Source organism: Dryobates pubescens, chromosome 13 (assembly GCF_014839835.1).
Source record: "Dryobates pubescens isolate bDryPub1 chromosome 13, bDryPub1.pri, whole genome shotgun sequence".
NCBI classification, from domain to species: domain Eukaryota; kingdom Metazoa; phylum Chordata; class Aves; order Piciformes; family Picidae; genus Dryobates; species Dryobates pubescens.
The window spans coordinates 5,138,341-5,157,546 of record NC_071624.1 but is presented as its reverse complement, the minus strand read 5'-3'; the positions used below and the strand labels follow the sequence as shown (position 1 = coordinate 5,157,546).

Genomic DNA, 19,206 nt, shown 5'->3' with positions numbered 1-19,206 from the left:
CATAGAGAGGAAGGTTTATGGTAGACATTATTGTAGTAATTCAAGCACGGAATTACCGTGGCAAGGAGGAAAACTTGAGAAGATAAACTACCAGGTAGAGAGCGCTCTGAAGATAGAGAGGGACAGGCTTAAAAGTGATACATTTGCTTTGGTAATAAACAGGCAGAAAAGGAAGGCTGAGAGAATTGAATGACACAAATATTTCTCTACAAAGGGTGAGTAGTATATTTGTGTAAAAAGCAAAAGGAAGGGTATTACAGTCAGGTATTTTAAGTGTTATACAGCCTTGAACAAGAGACTTGGCTGTGAGAAAGAGAAGAGGTGAATTCAGATGCTGAGAGGGAAGAATAACATTCAGGTACAGTGTTACTGTTAACAGTCTTTAGAAACACCTGATAAACATACAAGTCTGGCTGAAATATCACTACTTGTGTGAGCCTTTGATCTGCTATCTGAATGTATTTCTAGTTCCAGCTTCATAAAAATTTAGGCTGTAATAGATCACTTTATCTTTCAGTGAAAATACCTTAAATCTGACTGTGTGTGATTGGCCAGCTCTTGCTATTGCCATTTTTGAGAAAGGTGTTAGAAGCAAAGTAGAATATTATGACTTCAGTTTTAATAATTAGAGAATTGGGTGTTTCCATCTGCATAGGACTAGAAGATGTAAGAGGGTGTATCAGAAGAGGTAACGGTTAAAGTTGTGACAAGCATCAGTAGGCTCTGGGACGCAGGAGATTTTGCCCAAAGCTATCAGAAACAGGGGAATAGGTAAATGTACTCGCATCTCCTTCTCTATATTCTTAGATACTTTCCAGTTAAGGAATGAGTCCCATGTCTGACAGGCAAATCAGAACTGCATATTGGTCTTGTTATTTTTTGATGGCAGATAAAGATCTGTTTACAAAACAGTAGAAGCCTCTGGATTATTTTTCTCACTTTACAATGACTGTGTTAATTCACATGAAAACATGTTTTGCAGTTAAAATTAGTGCTCATTCAATACCTCCTGAAATCAGTAGGATTTCTCATGTTGTTTTCTGAGCACACAGCAGCATGTATGAAAAATAAATGCCTGAGCAAAAATGAGTGCAAGTCTCTCTTAGTCACCATCTCTCCTTTTCATAATGCAGTAAAAAGGGAGGAAAGGTAAGTTTACGGCTCCTAGGTCAAAATCCTGAGAAAGTCTTTTCACAAACCAGCTGCTTTATGGAAAAGAAGCTTGTTTGGGTTTTATTCCTTCTTCTGTTAAAACACAGCCCCTTTGTCATGTAAGTTGTATCATTCATTTGGAAGAAGACTGCTGAGTTTTCAAGAGTTAGTTTCAAACTGAATTTTCTTTCCAACTAACCTGATAATACATGCCCAGGACGCTCTTAGTGGCCAAATGATTGTGATAGTTGAAAAAAGTGCTGCTTGTACCAGAACACTGTACTGATGGTTGCCTTGGATTTTCTAGTTGCACGAACATGCAGCCTATTTGGTGGACAGTTTGTGGGAGAGCTCTCAAGAACTGTTGAAAGACTGGGAATGTATGACAGAATTGCTCTTGGAGGAACCAGTCCAAGGAGAAGAAGGTATTTGTTTAGCTGCTCTACTTTATTAATATTGCACAGCTTTTTAAATTACTCCTTAAAAAGATGTTTCACTGTAGTTGATAGAGATCTTTACATTGTGGCTTGTTTAGAAAGCATATTTGAGGAAGATTTTAATCTAATACATTTTTAATGCACTTTGCTTCAGAAGCAGCATTTTTGGACTCTGTTTTTTATCTTGTGCTGTCTGCTGTCCTGTGGTTCCCTAATATTAAAGGCTAGAACCACTTCTTGTCTGAATGTTTAAATAGCTGGTGTATGCATGGACACTTCACTAAATTAAATAGCTAATACAGTTTTGAATAAACAAGCACTTCAGGTGGTGTTAGTTAAATGCCAAGCTTTTCCAGGCAGTGTTAAACCCTAATGAATTCCCAAGGAGGAATAAATAAAGCAGATTTTTTGTCATTATTTTCAAATCTCCTTTAGCTAATAAGAGATGTGTGCACAAGGTGGACAGGGAATCCTAACAGTAATGACTGTCACTCAAGATCCTGTAGCATCCTTACAGATTCTCCTGCTTCAGGGACCTTCATAGGGGTTAGTGGTTGAAACATTGATGTATTCCTGCTGCTTCCTATCATGATGTGCTCATCATCTCAGTGTTTCAAAATCTGGTCTTTAGGTATCCACCTGCTACAAGCATGGTGGTTTTATAGTAATTTCCTTAGGAAATTATAGGCACTTTGGTTTTGTGTAGCCTGTTGGGGTTTGATCCTTTAGATGTGACCAGAAGTACTTCTCAAAGAACAGAACTCATACTTCATGATGCTGAGAACATTGTACAAGGAAGTGACAGTGGACTGTCAGTCGTATTCTCTCCTCCATGATGCTCTATATTTTGTGGATCTTCATTGTATTCCACTTCATCCATCCTTTATCCAGACTACATTTCTCTGGACTTCTTCCAGTTCTGCCATACTTATTTTGAGATAATGTGAGTGGTAATTAATTCAAAGAGCAAGTAAGAAAGCCTAGGGTTTATAAATGGAACAAAATTATGCTTTCTGTGTTGTTGTCTATTTCCTCTGCTTTACAGTTGCACTTGCAGGTTTGACTTCTTCAAGATGCCTTGCACACACATCAGAACTGGTTTTACTTGTTCTTTTCCCTCTGTAGCAATGTCTGACCGTCAGGAGAGTGCTCTTATTGAGCTGATGGTCTGTACAATCAGACAAGCTGCTGAAGCACATCCTCCAGTGGGCAGAGGCACTGGCAAGAGGGTAAGTAGCACTGCTGGAGGTAGCTCAGACCTCTGTGTGTTACCATAGTAACAGAAAATATTTGTCTCCTCTTTAAAATTACATTTTTAGAATTCATGTTTCCTGTTTCATATGAGCATTATGGAGGAAAACCAGCAGAAATTCTATTTCTGGACATCTTGAGGAATTTTGTTTATTTGTTTGTTTGATTGGGGCTTTTGCATTGCCAAGCCAAGTTTACATTTACAGCATGAAAATATTTTGAAATGCTTTTTTTGTGTGTTCTTTTTATCATACCCCTGACATACATTTGTGATTTTCCCATATCTATAGCCCTTAATGTTAAACCTAGGTTAGAATTGAAAGTGTAGGGCTCGGGAACTGAATAAGATTGCCTCTTGTGCTAGGTTGAGAGAGGGCTTAGCTCTCCCTCCTCCACAGAGTAAGAAACCACAGCTAACCCAGTCGAAGAGCAAAGCTATATATTTACAAGCATATATGGAAAGCAGGTTATATATAACACAATATATACAGGTATTTACAATATATACACAGAAATATACAGCAAAGAGAAATAACACAACAAAAATCCTTCCCCGAGGGAGGGATCCCCTCCCTGTAACCCCCTCTCTCCCCCACTACCTCCTTTTTTCCCCAAAAAGGGGTTAGAGAGAAAGAAAGGCAAGTTATTAAGGGAAAGAGTTGTTAGTAAGCTTCAAAAGCCCATGCAGGATTAGTTTTTGCTTATCTGAAGGCCAACTCCAACAGTTCGCAGAGCGAGCAGGCAGGGAGAACAGGCTGAAACCCAAACTCCCTCAACTCCCAAACCAAACTGAACTGAGAGAAAAAAAAATTCCAACTGCTCCACAATCTAAAGTTGCATTTTATCCATGCACCAATGAAATTCGTTTAGCACATCAGAATGTTTTGGTTCTAGTATGGAAAACATTTAGCCAGTGTGTCCCAGCACTGTTTGTTCTTAAAGGCACAGCCTCAAACGGTCACACCTCTGTCTGTCTTCCGTAAAAGGGACTGTGCTGCTAGCATGGGGGTGAAATTTCCAGAAAGAGCCAACAGTATCTTCATCATGGGAATAGTTCATCATTGGAACAGAAGCTGAGAGTTTGTGCTGTTTCCATCCTTAGCAGTTTTCCAGCCCTGACTGGGCTAAGCCCTGAGCAGCCTGGTCTGACCCCTGAGCTGGCTCTACTTTGATCTGGAGGGACTGGGACCAACCTGGATGCATCCATGTTTCTATGTATCTGTCTTCTTTGACCTCTTCCACTGAGTGCCATAGATGTTCAACAATTTGATGTTCCTGCCATATTGCAGTCTAGTTGCCTCTTTATTTTATAGTGATTGCTTTGGGATCAATCAAGTCACCCCTAAAGCTGGCCATGCATTTTTAAGCATTCCTGTATGTCACAAGGTCAAGGGTGATCAAGAGGCTTTCAGTTGTATTCCCCATAAATGCAGCATCCATGTTCCGGAAGTGTCTTCAGCATCCCAAACTCATTTCCCTTATTTCTGGTAGTCCCCCTCTTATTTAGCTTAGACTAAAACTGAATAAATCCACATGAACATTTAGTACTCCTCTTAAGTTCTGTTCTGAATAGTCATAACTAGTTTATTTTAAAAAGCCACAAATTTAACAAAGGTGAAACATAAAGATGCACTTAGCATTCTTTATTGCTCTTGTTATCAAAAATGTGTTGTAAGCACAACTTAACTGTGTTTTACCTCTAGCTGCAAACCCTTCTAGCAAACAAAGCAACCTTTAAATTTAACAAAAAATTCATGTTTGTATTTTCTGATTAGAAAATGTCACTATTAGCTTTCTGGGTGTTTTTTCAATCTCAGAAGATTTGCAGTTGGGCTCACTTCAGCAGTTTTCACAGTCTTAGATTTTCAATTTCTGTCTATCCTCAAAGCTAAAGAAAACACTTCAGTGAAATCCATTTCACCTTCTGAAGGCTGATCAGAAGTCTTGAGGTCATTCTAGGGACCTGGATGAATTCATAGCACAGAATAGCAATATTTGGTCACCACACAGTGGCTGGGTTGTTAGGGGGTGGGATCCTAACTTGCTTGCTGCATTTGTGCTGCCTTCTGATCAGCTATCAGCTTTTGCTGCCGCTGGTGGTAAAGGAATTGGGATTGCTTCTGTGTGTATCCAGCTGTCTGCCATGGACTGTGCAAGTGGTTTCTTCCCCAGCTTACAAATCTCTTCCTGCTCACTCCTGTGGTTGTTTTGGACTTCTGCTGACACAATAGGCTATTTGTAATCCAAGCACATGTTTTGCTTCCAGTTGTTCCTCCTCACTCAGAGTGATGTAGATATGACACTGAGCTCTTGCTTCTTTTCAGTTAGGTCATGAGTTGTGTGATGGTAACTGCAGGGATCTCTGACTTGTCAGTAGAGGTTTGTTGTGTTCTGATCTTGCTGGCATATTCTCTTAAGTTGAAATGGGAGCAGATTTCTAATTATGCACTCACCTTCTTGTGAAATAGTTTCTTCTCTGACTTTAGCTTGTAACCCTTGTTGTGCAGTCTGGCAGCTTTTCTGTACATAAATCGTTAGCTAACTTGAGTATTTTATTATCATTCTTTGGTTTCAAAAGTATTCTCTCCTTTTCTGAAGCCAAGAAGCCAGATCTCAGTTGGTTTTTTTCAATGAAGCATGCTGTTCTGATTATTGTCTCTATTTGCTGTTTCAAGGTAGTTTTGCTATGACAGCATTAGTAGCTTCAGTCTGTCTGTCACTGAAATTCATAAACAAGTTCTGTTAACTTAGATGTGTGTTCTCACAGAGAATTAAATTCCAGTTTAGAGATGAGGCCATGAATCTGCTAACGAAAATCACTGTTACACTGTGGCTTTATTTTGGTGTTCTTAATTATACTTTGGTTTTCCCTGAGGTCTTACATTAACACTTTGTTAATGTGTGAAACCCAGAGCTTACTTCACTTGGAAGCAGTAGCAAAACTTCCACTGACTTGGGTTATATCTGAATTTTAATCCTAAAAAAAAATAGTTGCTGTGTCGAGACAATATCATGCTGGATGATCCGGTGCTTTCCTTTTCAATCACGGCTTCTTAGGACACGTGGTGCCCCCCGTTTAATCACTCCTCAGTCCAATGTGTTTGAGCTTTTTTTTATTCCCTTCTCTTTTGATTTATTAAAAATACACTTGCATGGATTCTTTGTTTGTAATACCAAATTTGGACAAACTGATGAATGCTGCGTGCAGAAGTTGTACTTACACGAGCTATCTTTGATCACTTGCAGGTCTTGACAGCGAAAGAAAGAAAAACGCAGATAGATGACAGAAATAAGTTGACTGAGCATTTCATTATTGCACTTCCTATGTTACTATCAAAGGTACATTTTTCAGCACAAGAAATCTCTCACTGGTATTTACAACTGTTTACAGTTTTTATTCTGTACTGTAGGAGTTTGTTTTATACTTGACTGGTTGTTTTTTTTTTTACTTTGTTTCAATGGTGTTCTAGTATTCTGCTGATGCTGAGAAGGTTGCAAACCTCCTGCAGATCCCTCAGTATTTTGATCTGGAAATCTATAGCACGGGCAGAATGGAAAAGGTATAGTACCTTGGGCAAGAAGGCTGATTGCTTGCAAGTATCTGACTTGGTGGTGAATGGTGCCACATCCAGCTGGCAGCCAGTCACTAGTGGTGTCCCCCAGGGATCAGTGCTGGGCCCCATCCTGTTTAATCAGGGGGTTGAGGATGAAGGGGTTGAGTCAGTCATCAGTAAATTTGCAGATGACACCAAATTGGGTGAAGGTGTTGATCTGTTAGAGGGTAGAAGGGCTCTCCAGAGGGACCTTGACGGGCTGGACAGATGGGCAGAGTCCAATGTGATGGCATTCAACAAGTCCAAGTACTGGGTGCTGCACTTTGATCACAACAACCCCATGCAGTGCTCCAGGGACCTGGGGGTACTGATTGACAGTCAGCTGAACATGAGCCAGCTGTGTGCCCAGGTGGCCAAAAAAGACACAGTCTCAAGCTGTGCCAGGGGAAGTTTAGGCTCGAGGTGAAGAGGAAGTTCTTCACAGAGAGAGTTGTTAGCCATTGGAATGTGCTGCCCAGGGAGGTGGTGGAGTTGCCATCCCTGGAGGTGTTCAAGAGAGGGGATTGGACGTGGCACTTGGTGCCATGGTCCAGTAGGCATGAGGTGTTGGGTGTCAGGTTGGACTTGATGATCTTTGAGGTCTTTTCCAACCTTGTTGATTCTATGACTGCTGTGCCAGTCACATGGTACCGTGCCTTCACTTGGCTTATTAGTTATCTAGCCTTTATTTGGTGTATTCTTTGAGTGACTTTTTCTTTGAGATTGATTGTTCAGGTAATTAAGGTGAAAAATGAATTTCTTTTCTCATCTGCAGCATCTGGATGCCTTACTGAAACAGATTAAGTTTGTTGTGGAAAAGCATGTGGAATCAGATGTTCTCGAAGCATGCAGCAAAACCTACAGCATACTCTGCAGTGAAGAATATACAATCCAGAACAGAGTTGACATAGCCCACAGCCAACTTATCGATGAATTTGTGGATCGATTCAACCATTCTGTAGAGGATCTGCTGCAGGAGGTTTGTTTTCTTAAAATGAATTTAGTTAGACTACCTAAAATACGCGCGATAAAGCTCCAGAAAAGCATTCTTTCAAAGTCATGCAATTATCCATCTGAAGATGTAATGCAGCAGCCACTATTTCATAATGATTTGGAGCTATTTCTCCATCTAGAAAATCCCTTGGACTAGCAGTAAGCCTGCAAAGCACTGATGCTGTACAAGAGGACAGGAGAATCCTGCTTCTGAAAGTTTAGTCTAGTATTTAAACGATCCACATGAAAAATTAAATAGATGAATGCATGAGAGCTGATGAAAAATGCAAAGAAAGATGCATTTACATTAATGCTTCTGGTGATTCCAGTAGTCACAAAATGGATATGCAGGCAGCAGAATCAAGACTGGATTATGTCATGAATGGAGGAGAGGATTTAGTAAAATATTTATAATGGCATATTGAAAGAGTTCTGGAAAGAATGAAATAAAGATACAGATCTGAAACCAGGAGGTACCTGGGATTTACTTGTGAGAATTTATGCTTCAGAACGCGTAAGACAGAATACATTAAATAAGGAGAGAAATCTTACTCATCTGTTCTTGCTTTACATCAATTTAACTCTGTGTAGCACTACTTAACGTGTTGTAATTCTCATGCTTTTTAAACATAACTTAGGGGCTGCATTCACTTCTGATCCTGCACTGCAGCAGATACATTTAGTTTTTGAGGTACACTTGTAGCGAGTTAACAGTCCTGTTTTAGGACTGCATGTTAGAGAAACTGAGGGGGTTTTCTATCTTTAAGTAACATAGGACACCCAGGCATACTGTCTATATGCTTTGTCACATTGCAGATTAAATCCTTTTTCTGTTGCTGTTGGAATGTAAAAAAGGCACAGCCCACAGGAGTTAGTATCCCGCTGTGTAGTCTCTGATAAAACACATTTACTTTGCTGTCTACCTGTCTGCTATTTTATTTGTACCTTCTCAGAAACTTCTGAGCAGAACCTGAAAAAGTAATCCAGAATTCATGCTAAACCCCTGCCTATTTGTGTGACAAGGGAATTCTTTCAGCTCATGCCACATTCTGTGTCTCAGCTGTCTAACGTGGATTTTGGAAGTTCCTCATCCCTGGCCAACAGGACCAAAAAATCTGAAACACAAACCTTGGGGAGTCTGTTGCTGGCATGGCTAGTAGAAAGGGCTAAAGGACTGCCAGCACAAAGATCCAGCTTCAGAACCAACCATATTCTCCACACCAGATGTCCAGCAACTAATCACTGTAAATAGTGCTCTTTGCTCTTTCCAGCAGTACCTACTAACACAAATTTAGGAACATTGAAGTCCTCTAATTTTCCACTATCCCCACACCACTGGCACCAAGGTTCAGTCTGGCTGTATATGCAGGGACAAGTCTCCTAAGTTGTTTCTCCAAACCTGGCTCCTGGAGAATCTTCAGCTTATGTTTCCTCAGCCAAACTCAGATTAGCAAGAAGTATTTCATTCATAGTGTCTTGCCCTGAGATGGAAGAAAATGCTTAGGGGATTTTTCAAGGATCAGTCCAAGAAGCAAGTGGAATCCCAATTCTTTGACAACGACTTCCCATTTCTGTTACACTGTCTTGTGTAGGATATTACGAAAAGGTCATGAATGGAATCAGCTAGTTTTGGTGTCAGCATAAACCCTCAAGGAAGTCTGCTCCTCCCTGTGTGGTAATGTGCTCTTCTGAGTTGCTGAACTCTCTTAATGGGTTTCCTTTCATTTTCAGGGAGAAGAAGCTGATGATGATGACATATACAATGTGCTCTCCACGTTGAAGCGATTAACCTCTTTTCACAAGTAGGTGATTATTTTTTTCCCCTCAAAAATTTACCATGAATTTTATAATTCCAATGGCTGTCAGTTGATTTCCAGTGTTAAGAAATGAGAAAACTTACGACCTGAAATACAGTATTTGTTAATTTAGCTGTTTGAATTAATCATAGAATCTTAGAATCATTTTGGTTGGAAAATATCTTTAAGATCAAAGAGTCCAACCATTACCTAAGTCTACCAAGTCTGGCGCTAAACCATGTCCCTCAGCACCACATCTCTGCCTCCTTTAAGCACCTCCAGGAATGGGGATTCAAGCATCTCCCTGGGGAGCCTGTTACAGTCTTTGAGAACCCTTTCATGAAGAAGTTTCTTCTAGTATCCAAATGGAACCTCCGCTGGTGCAACTTGAGGCCATTTATCCTATCACTTTTTACTAGGGAGAGGAGACCAACCCCACCTGGTTCAAACCTTCTTTCAGGGAGTTGTAGAGCACCAAAAGGTCTTCCCTGAGCCTCTTGTTCTCCAGACTAAGCAACTGCACCTCCCTCAGCCACTGCTCCTCATCTAAGTCCGCGCTCAGTTAATGCCATTACTGTTACAGATTTGGCTTGCCAATGGCATGCCCTCGCTTACACTAAACATTCTCACATCTAGGAGTGTCTCACTCACGGGTGAGCTCCCTTCCATGGCATATATAGCGTGCAGGGGATAACTTCTCTCTGGCACTAGTGGATGAGGCCAAATCTGTTCTTTGAGCTCTCAGCTTAGGGGAGCCCAGGAGGAAGCTGTTTCTCGCAGTTTCTCAATGCCTTTGAGGGATTTCTTCTCCACATTATAGAACTTGTTGTAATATGATAATTGCTTAGAGGGAGAATCTGGAAGATGCATTCTTTTCCTGCAGAAATGCCAGGAAGAGTTTCTAGTTGAGTCTTAGTGCAATCCACGTAGTCAGACTTTGCCAAAGTCCTGCACTGAGCTTGAACCAGCTCAGTGGAAACAGGCAGCAGCTTGTCAGAGTCCTACTGCTCTCAGACCTACAGGCACCCTCAGAACTTGTAGAGCAAGACAGAAAAATTTCAGTTGAACTGTGAATTGCAGATTGTAACACAAATACCTCATATTCCACTCTGATCAGCTGCAGGCAGTAATTGCCCCTGGTCAGTGTGTAGGGAAGCTTCATACACAGATGGCCAAGAGCCACAAATCTTTTCTTCCTTGCCACGAGATCTAGAGGACCTTGCTTCTGCCCCTTTTTTAATATAAATTGATTTTAGTGTTTTCATGTCTCTTTTATTTGTACTTAGTCTTCACTAACCCTGAATTTTGTGTTGGATCATGGTGTGAAATGGTTCTGAAGTATCTATTTTTTGCTTCCATTCAGCAAGAGTCCCACAAAAATCATTAAATCGTTACTACTTTCCGTAGTGCAGCAGGCTGACACATGTGCAAATTAGGTTTTCGGTCTCCCTGGTAACATGCTGGAACCACTTCTGCCTTTCCTGAGAGGACTGGTGAAAGCTACAGTTCAAATCCAAGAAAGAAGGACAAATCTGAAGGCTTTTCTGAGAGTCTCACGTATATATTTTTTCCATTTAGGGTTCCAAATCTCTAGAGAGTTAATTCAGGCAATGGAGCAAGCTTTGTAGAATTACAAACAATTCAGGGTTGGGGACACCTAACTTCACCTTCAAAAAACAGGACAGAGGAAAGGATCAAAGCTGAAAAGCAGCTGTGTGTAAGTCCTCAGACAATTAGTTTATGATTACAGTTCAGTGGGAATTTCTAATTAATATCTCCTTGCATATAAAGAAGCAATGAAATCTTTTCATTACTCTACTGAATGTTACTTCTGATACAGTTTCTTTGTGAAATAATCATGCCACCCGAGACTGAATTCTTGCCAGGCCTTCAGCTATGAGATTGGGATTTTCAGTTCCAGACTTGCACTGAATATTCTCACCTCAAAGAGCAGTGGCTGTTGCCTGTCATTGTCTGTCAGCAGCTGGGAGCCAAAAAATTAAGTTAGGAAGAAATTGAGATTGCAACTGAACAGCTGATACCTTTCAGATCATCTAAAAGTGCCCCGAGAAGGTAGTTGCTGATGCTTTGAAAAGAAACGTTTAAGTCCCTCTCTTGTTCCATTGGGAGACACTCCACTGTACCCTGCCTGTGCTTGTGTCTCCTGGGTGGCTTCTGCTTCTTCATATTTCAGGAAAAAGAATCGCAGCAAGGTATTAAGACACATGATAGGGGATAATCATAAAAGCATTCCAGCCCAAAAGGGATTTCCCAAGCCCAAGCTAATCCTTTTTCTGAGAGGGTCATGACAGCTAAAAGGTTCCCAGCACACTTCTTAATTCAGGTCTTTTCATCAGGGAAAAAAAAAAGAAAAAGTCATTACAATGTTTCCTTCCAAATTTTCAGAATATAATAATACATTTTCTTGAGGTCTTCTGATTAGAACACAGGGAGTAGATCCTTGGGCTGTTTCTCTTTGCTAAGGTCTCACTGACATTTACAGCATTTTTTTCATTCTTTACGTACATGAAGACAGTTTTTCTGTACTGACTTCAGCCCAATTCAGCTGAGCTTTAGAAAATCACTGAATGGTAAGTCATTGGAAGGGACCTCTGCAGACTTTCCAGTCCACCCCTCTGCTGATGCAGCTCTAACACATGGCACATCAATGCTCTGGTAGTTTGTGTGCTGCAAAATATCAGCATTTCTTATTGAATTACTTCAGTTAATTCAGTGCAAGACACATGAATCTTATGCATCGCCTCTGTTTCTCTGTGTGCACCTTTTGCTACTGATGAGTATAGGGAATTGGTTCACATCTAGAAATGAGGATTGTTGGTATCACAGCGCAGTAGTCCTCAAATATAATATGGAATTTGAGTTGATCCCTTCCTGCCTCCATACTGACTTCATAAGCCTGTAGCGGCTGAACTGTGGGGCTTTACTTCATCTCACAACCTTCTGTCAGAAACATACAATCATAGAATCACTGAAGTTGGGAAAGACCTCTAAGATCATGAAGTTGAACCATCAACCCAACACCACCATTCCAGCTAAACCATGCCCCCCAAAGTGCCATATCTGCAGCTTTTTGAACACCTCCAGGGATGATGCCTCTGCTACCTGCCTGTCCTAATGCCTGACCACTCTTTCTGTAAAGAAATTTTTCCTAATATCCAAATTAAACCTCCCCTGCTGCAACTTGAGGCCATTTCCTCTTGTCCTATCACTAGTTACTTGGGAGAAAAGAACAACCTCCACCTGACTCTGACCTCCTTTCAGGTATTTGTAGAGAGTAGTGAGGTCTCCCCTTGGCCTCCTTTATCCCCCCAGCAAACAGAACTATCAAAAGAGGTGAAATCTTGATGAAATTATGAACCTTATTTTCTGTAGTCCATGAAAAGTCTCTGTCATGGAAAGGGCTAAAGAAAAGTTCTGTGTTGCATGGATTTTCATTCTCAGAACCTCTATGACAGTCTGAGCCTCTGAAGAGAATTGTATTGTATCCACGGTACCTCTTTAACTGTTGCTTTTATTGACAGCTGTCCGACAGGGAGGGCTCTAGAGTGAAAATGCAGGAATGAGATAGGTTTTAGTTCTGTATTCTCTGTAGGGTAATAATCTATGCTGATATCTATCTCTGCACACCAAGGAGATTTTACTGCTTTAATTACAGCACTGTAATTAAGGAGGCAGAACTCTGCCTCTCTATCAACCCTGTGATTTGCTGAAGCAGCATCTGTGTGCTTAATATCGCTAGTCAGAGGCAGTTCTCTGACACCCTATAATTTTTTTATGAAACATTTTATTTTCCTGCTTCTAAGGCCATCCAGAGTCTGAGGCAGAAGGAGTATTTTTACATTTGTGTTCAGTTTTCTTTTAAAGTTTTCCTTTTGTTCAGTCCATGGATTTGAATTAGAAGTCAAGATCACCTTGGCTTAATGACACAACCCTAGAGTGAGTACTTCTGTTGCTCTCAGTACAAGGACATCAATTGTTATGTTTTCTGTGAAACCTGTATCGGCGAGATCGTCCAGGGCTGACTTGCTCCACGCTGAGAAGTATTTCATACTGAGGGTTTCAACAGGATGTAGACCCTTCCAGTCTTAGTTCAACCTCTGCCCATTTTGGAACTGGCTGAGCAGGGTAGTTAGTTATTTAAACACAGTCAGTTTGGTCCAAAGCAGGACAGACACAAAGAGGTAAGAGACCCTATCTTGGTGATCAAGATGCTGGTGTGAAAGGGAACCAGATGCTGCTTCAGTCTAATGCAGACTTGCCAATTCAGTCTGAGTATCATTTCTTCCAGGTGAGTATTTTAATCACCAAGTTTCCAATTATTCAGAAGTGGCTTGCTCTTTTATAAACATGTTATAAACTCTTTCAAATTACCTTAGTTTAATTCCAGTGCAGAAAAAAAGGTGTTAAACCGACATTATTACTTTGGTGAGAGAAAGTTTTTGTCTGTCAGGCAGCCTGACGCTTTGTAATTTCTTTTGTATTTCACAGTTCTGTATTAAAAAAGCCATATGGTAAGCTGCTGAGGTCTGTTAAGACTGTAGAATGTGTGTTGCTAGTCTCATTTGTATTCCTCCTGCTGGTAAGTCAGATTGGTACAACTGAAATGTGAAATTATGAATAGGGGTTGGCAAACACCAGCTCTGTCTCATGTCCAGGTACATTGTGCTGTCTTACCTTTGATATTTTTGGCTATTTAGTATCCAGTGATAATGTGTAGTATTTTTCTCCAAATGGCATGGCAGAAAAACAAGTAACCTTTTGCTTAAAGCTGTTTTCCATTCAGTACATACTGCTATGTCTGGCCAGAGCTTCTGCAGTGCCATAGAACAGAGGAAAGGTGATGTAGAGGCAGTACTGAGAAGCTCATAGCTACGCTTAAGTGCCCTTTAAAGATGTATGGTATGCAGAGAGTTTATCTTCTCCCTACAAAAATCCCACATAGTAAAACGTTTTTCCTCGATTATCCCAAAGCAGGAGTCCTGCTTTTAACATGGTGTGAACTGATTGTGCAGCTGCTTTGTCAGCAGGTGGTTTTGTCTTTGCTTTGCAAAAACTCCAAAGCTCTCTGAGCTGCCAGGTCAGGCTGTGTTCTCACTGTGATGTGGAGTTCTGAGGAACACAACTAATCTTTCTCTTTTACCTCTCATTCCAGTGCTCATGATCTGACAAAATGGGATCTGTTCAGTAACTGCTACAGATTACTAAGAACTGGAATTGAACACGGAGCAATGCCAGAACAGGTATAGTTAGCAACACCTGCACTGCATCATTTGGGGAGTCAACATTTTAAAGAGTCAGGTCATAGATAAATGTAAAAGATCAATGCACTACATTTCAGGTATTTAGTGAAAAACAGAGAGTTCTGAATGAAATGTATGTTGTAGTGCTAGGAGGTGACATATTGAATTCTGTGGGTTTTGAGCTACTTGCCTCACCTTTCTCATCTGAAAAGTGAGGGGTAACTCATGTTGCTGGCTGTGAACAGCAACGGATAAATCATTAAATTTAATATACTGAATTCCAACATTTTTAATTGGCTGTAATTAGAATTATCAGAAACTGGTTTTGTGTGTGGAAGGGAAGACAGAAGCTTATGAAAACCAGGAAGCAGAAGAATATTTAGCAAGGGTGCTGGCCAGCCATTCCAGTGAAGTTCTTTTAGTGGATGTGTCTTGGGCTTTATTTCCTCTTAGTTGGGTTTTAGTTTCTCATGGATGAACAGAGGAACCTTTTCACATTCTCCCAAGATTACAGTTTAAACAGCAGACAGCCTATTCCAGCATTTCAGCACATTTTATTTCAGTCAAAAGCCAGTTGTTAATTCTAACTCATTTAGGGAAAAAAAAAGTACTCCATGAAATTTTAAGAAGTATTGTTTTAAAGAGGACCATATGGAGGACACACTGCCACACGCCAAGCGAAAGTCTTGGCTTTAAGCTGTGGGACTTTCTGCTCTCTCTGCAGCTACCAGCCATCTTCAGGTTCTGGGTTTGACAGTGATATGGCTCCTCAATTACTTGTGTAAGATCTTTGGAAAGAAGTTCTGATATCTGTACTCTCTTCAGTTATTTGTTCTGGCAGTCCACTAGAAGGAGTTCACTGAGAAGGAATGGTTTGGTCTTTAATGATATCTTTCCAAAAAGTATTGAGTGTGGTGGTCAGAGCTGTTGCAAGGTTGGTTTGTTTTGGTGGGGTTTTCTCCTAGAAATTTGCTACATGTTCTTCTGACAATGAAACAAATTTCCAGGTTGTTTTATTGATGAAATCTCATACAGGAGTATTTAGACAGAAGCTTTTGAACAGAGGTATGTAGAGATTGGGTTGTACTTCTTCTATGCTGTGACATCACCTCTTACTGTACTCTAATGCACAGCTGTCTGCTGTTTCCCATCATATCTCTTCAGTATTTGTTCTGGCAGTCCACTAGAAGGAGTTCACTGAGAAGGAATGGTTTGGTCTTTAATGATATCTTTCCAAAAAGTATTGAGTGTGGTGGTCAGAGCTGTTGCAAGGTTGGTTTGTTTTGGTGGGGTTTTCTCCTAGAAATTTGCTACATGTTCTTCTGACAATGAAACAAATTTCCAGGTTGTTTTATTGATGAAATCTCATACAGGAGTATTTAGACAGAAGCTTTTGAACAGAGGTATGTAGAGATTGGGTTGTACTTCTTCTATGCTGTGACATCACCTCTTACTGTACTCTAATGCACAGCTGTCTGCTGTTTCCCATCATTTACACAGGTTTTTTTTCCAGCTGTAGTAGGCTGGTTTCCTATTGCACCAGACTAAGGAAGAACATAATAACTTTGAAAACAAAATGTGCTACCTAAGAGCTGCTCCTCTGTCTTCTCTGCAAAATGCAGTATAAAGTTTACATGCACATTACTGATACGCTTGATGTTTCCAGTGTGCTGGGATTCTTTGTGTTCCCTCTGTTACAGATAGTTGTTCAGGCACTGCAGTGTTCCCATTACTCTATTCTCTGGCAGCTGGTGAAAATTACTGAAGGCTCCCCTTCCAAAGTAAGTAGATATTTTATCCTACAGATTTTACTGAAGACACTCAACTTGCCTGGAAAGCCTTTAGTCCTGGTTCTCTGACTCCACCCACTGTACCATCATTTCATGTCATGGTGTAACAGATGTAAAATGCTGGTATTTTCATCTGTTTGATACTTCAGGATCTCTTTACCCTCATGCATGTGTCTAAATAAGCTACACAAACAGCAAAAGCTTTTCCTTATCCAGCTGATTTTTAGGGTTTTTTTATTGCTGGAGACATTTAATGCACTTTATTATGAGTTTTCGTGGGTGGAGAAGTGATGTTGGCAATGCTTACCTAATAGTTGTAAGAATACTATTGGTCTGTACACCAAAGATAGCTTCCTATTTATCTCTGTTTACTGTGCTCACCTTTTACTGACAGCTTTTATGTTGTTAAGTAAAAATGTAACGTTTCTAGCAGTGGCAGTCACTAATAAAACTCTTCATAAAAAGGAAGTGCGTGCAAGTGGAAGGACAAGGGTTAGATGTAAGTTGCTTGTTATACTTAGCTTTTGCAGGACCTTTCCTTAGCTTTTTTGTCAATCATAGAATCATTTTGGTTGGAGAAGACTTCTAAGACCATCGAGTCCAAGCAGAAGCCAACATCCTGTCTATTGAGGGCCTTTTCAAAATACATCAAACTTAAATGGGATGAGAACTGCAGTAGTAAGTGTGCTTCCCCAGCAATGTCAAGAAGAGAAAGATGCTGAAGTCCAACTAAAATAAACATTTTATGCACATAAAAATACATGGTAAAATTTTGAGTTGTTTTGAATACTGACATATTGAAACATTTAAAAATAGCTACTAGAAAAAAGAATACTTGGTGTTCTTTATTCTGCCTCTCATTCCCATTTTCCCCAGTTAGCTTCTTTGACTTCTTTATCATGCTGGTAGTATGTAATATTACATCTTTACTTCTTATAACTGAGAAAATTGAATACTTACTATTTCTTTGACATTAACTCAGAATCTCATCACAATAAAGTATCTGAAGTCCTCCTAGCCGGCAGCATTGTTAACGTTAGGGAGAAATTTTGCTTTGACAGAAGGAGCTAAGTAACTAAAAGTAAATCCAGAAGGCCATACATTGCCTCAGCCCTTATTCCATAAAACCCACACACCGAATCTCATTCTAGTGCTTCCCCAGTATGGAAAAACGGACTGCTGGATACCCATGTGGTGTGTGAGTTGGGTATGAGGAACCAAACAGGTGTACCTAGAGCACCCAATCGACTCTCCAAGCCTGGACACTGTCTTCATCACCTTTATTAAATTTTTCCCCATGTACTGTGGACTATTTTGGATCTGGCTTAGATGTCTTAGCATTTCTGAAGATGCTCAACAACTCTGTCCTCCTACTTGCTGGGCCTTTTGAGCAGCAGTGTCCAGAGCTGCCTTGCTCTGGGTGCAAATGCTGAGTTTGGTAAGGTACTCATCTCCCTTCACTGCATTTCTCTCTCTCTTTTTCACCCCCAGGTAAATGCAGTAAATGACTGCTGTATAACATACTGCATATAACATAGGTGGTGCAGAATGAGAGCTGTCAGCATCACTGCAGAAAAGGTTTCCCGTTTTCCTGTGTCTAAATTACAGCAAAAGAGGCATACATACCATAAACTACAGCTAGTGACTAACACATGCAGCATGTGTCTGCTAGGACCTGATCAGAAGCTTTGTATTTTGATGTCAAAACATTAAACAGTGGACTGCTGTTTGCAGTATTACCATGATGGTCCAGATAAAGACATTTATGTCTTCCTTTATGTCCAGAAAAGGACATTTATTTATTCAAGGTTATTTAAAAACACGATTCTTTTGTAGGAAACACAGATTTATGAGAGAAATGCAGAATAGCCTTGATCTTTCATGTATTTCTAATACTATTCTGATTCCTGCTAGTCAGTGCAGTTCATAGGAATAGAAACAATCATAGAATCGTTAAGGTTGGAAAAGACCTTTAAGATCATCAAGTCCAACCATCAACCCAAACCCACCGTGCCCACTAAACCATCTCCTGAAGTGCCACATCTCCACTTTTTTTGAACACCTCCAGACTTTTACAGGAAAGCATCTGAGACAGAAATTTAACATGCAGCTTCATCCAGCCTTCAGGTGTTACTTTGCCCTAGCTGTAATGATCTAAGGACAGAGGGAGGTGATGATTTGCCAACTGAAGTGGTATCTTTAGTAGACTAATGGACATAGCTGTAAAAATTAGGGAGGCTTTTGGAGACACAAGCCATTCATGTTTGAAATGAAAGGAGAAGATTACAAAGCAAAAAGAAGCTGAGAACAGTTACTTGGTTTCTGTGTGGCAAACCATGAGAGGAAAGGACAAGGTCATGGGTACTTAGAGGGGGCTGGCAGCAGGGGAGGGCTAGGTGGTACAAAGTTACTAGCAGGGAAGTGGGAGCTGGATGGTGGGGAAGAGAAGGAAGATGGAAAGGCTAATGAGGAGAAGGGAATTTATATCACTAAATTAAACCTGAGTCCTTGGTTGTCTGTGTCCCTTAGATTTATGAGGTTTTTGTTCCCAGGCTCATGTTCAGAAGATGATTTTTTAGATTTCCCTTGAGCATCCAGGCTGAGAGATCAGAGACTGAGAGACTGCTTTGTAAGAAATGTTCATCTACTGCCAGCTGGGGCACTTGTATGAGTTCCTGCTGGCACACAGTAGCTGCTCTATTTCACCTAGTTAGTTACCATGTAGTCATTCAAGGCACGGCATGTAGTTTATTAACACTTAGGGGTTAAGTACAGGATTCAAGGGTGCTAAAGCTTCTGTGGGAGGAAGTGTTTTAGTTTGGTAGTAATGGGCATATATGAGCAAGTTTTACACCATCATCATATGTGCCCTGCAACCATGAGGTGTGTGCTTTATTGCAGGGATTTTGTGGGTGGGATGGAAGGTTCTGGTA

The 19,206-nt window shown here is 40.5% G+C and overlaps 1 protein-coding gene across 2 annotated transcripts in view; it reads left to right on the top strand.

Moving 5' to 3' along the window:
* STAG1 (stromal antigen 1) overlaps positions 1 to 19,206 on the top strand; it is a 186,314-nt gene that overhangs the window by 133,529 nt on the left and 33,579 nt on the right. For both annotated transcript variants that reach the window (XM_054166324.1, XM_054166323.1), the window contains 8 exons: positions 1,460 to 1,577; positions 2,715 to 2,818; positions 6,087 to 6,179; positions 6,311 to 6,400; positions 7,209 to 7,412; positions 9,158 to 9,228; positions 14,396 to 14,483; positions 16,184 to 16,264. In XM_054166324.1, the coding sequence (XP_054022299.1) occupies positions 1,460 to 1,577; positions 2,715 to 2,818; positions 6,087 to 6,179; positions 6,311 to 6,400; positions 7,209 to 7,412; positions 9,158 to 9,228; positions 14,396 to 14,483; positions 16,184 to 16,264 (849 nt within the window). The remainder of the gene's footprint in view (positions 1 to 1,459; positions 1,578 to 2,714; positions 2,819 to 6,086; positions 6,180 to 6,310; positions 6,401 to 7,208; positions 7,413 to 9,157; positions 9,229 to 14,395; positions 14,484 to 16,183; positions 16,265 to 19,206) is intronic.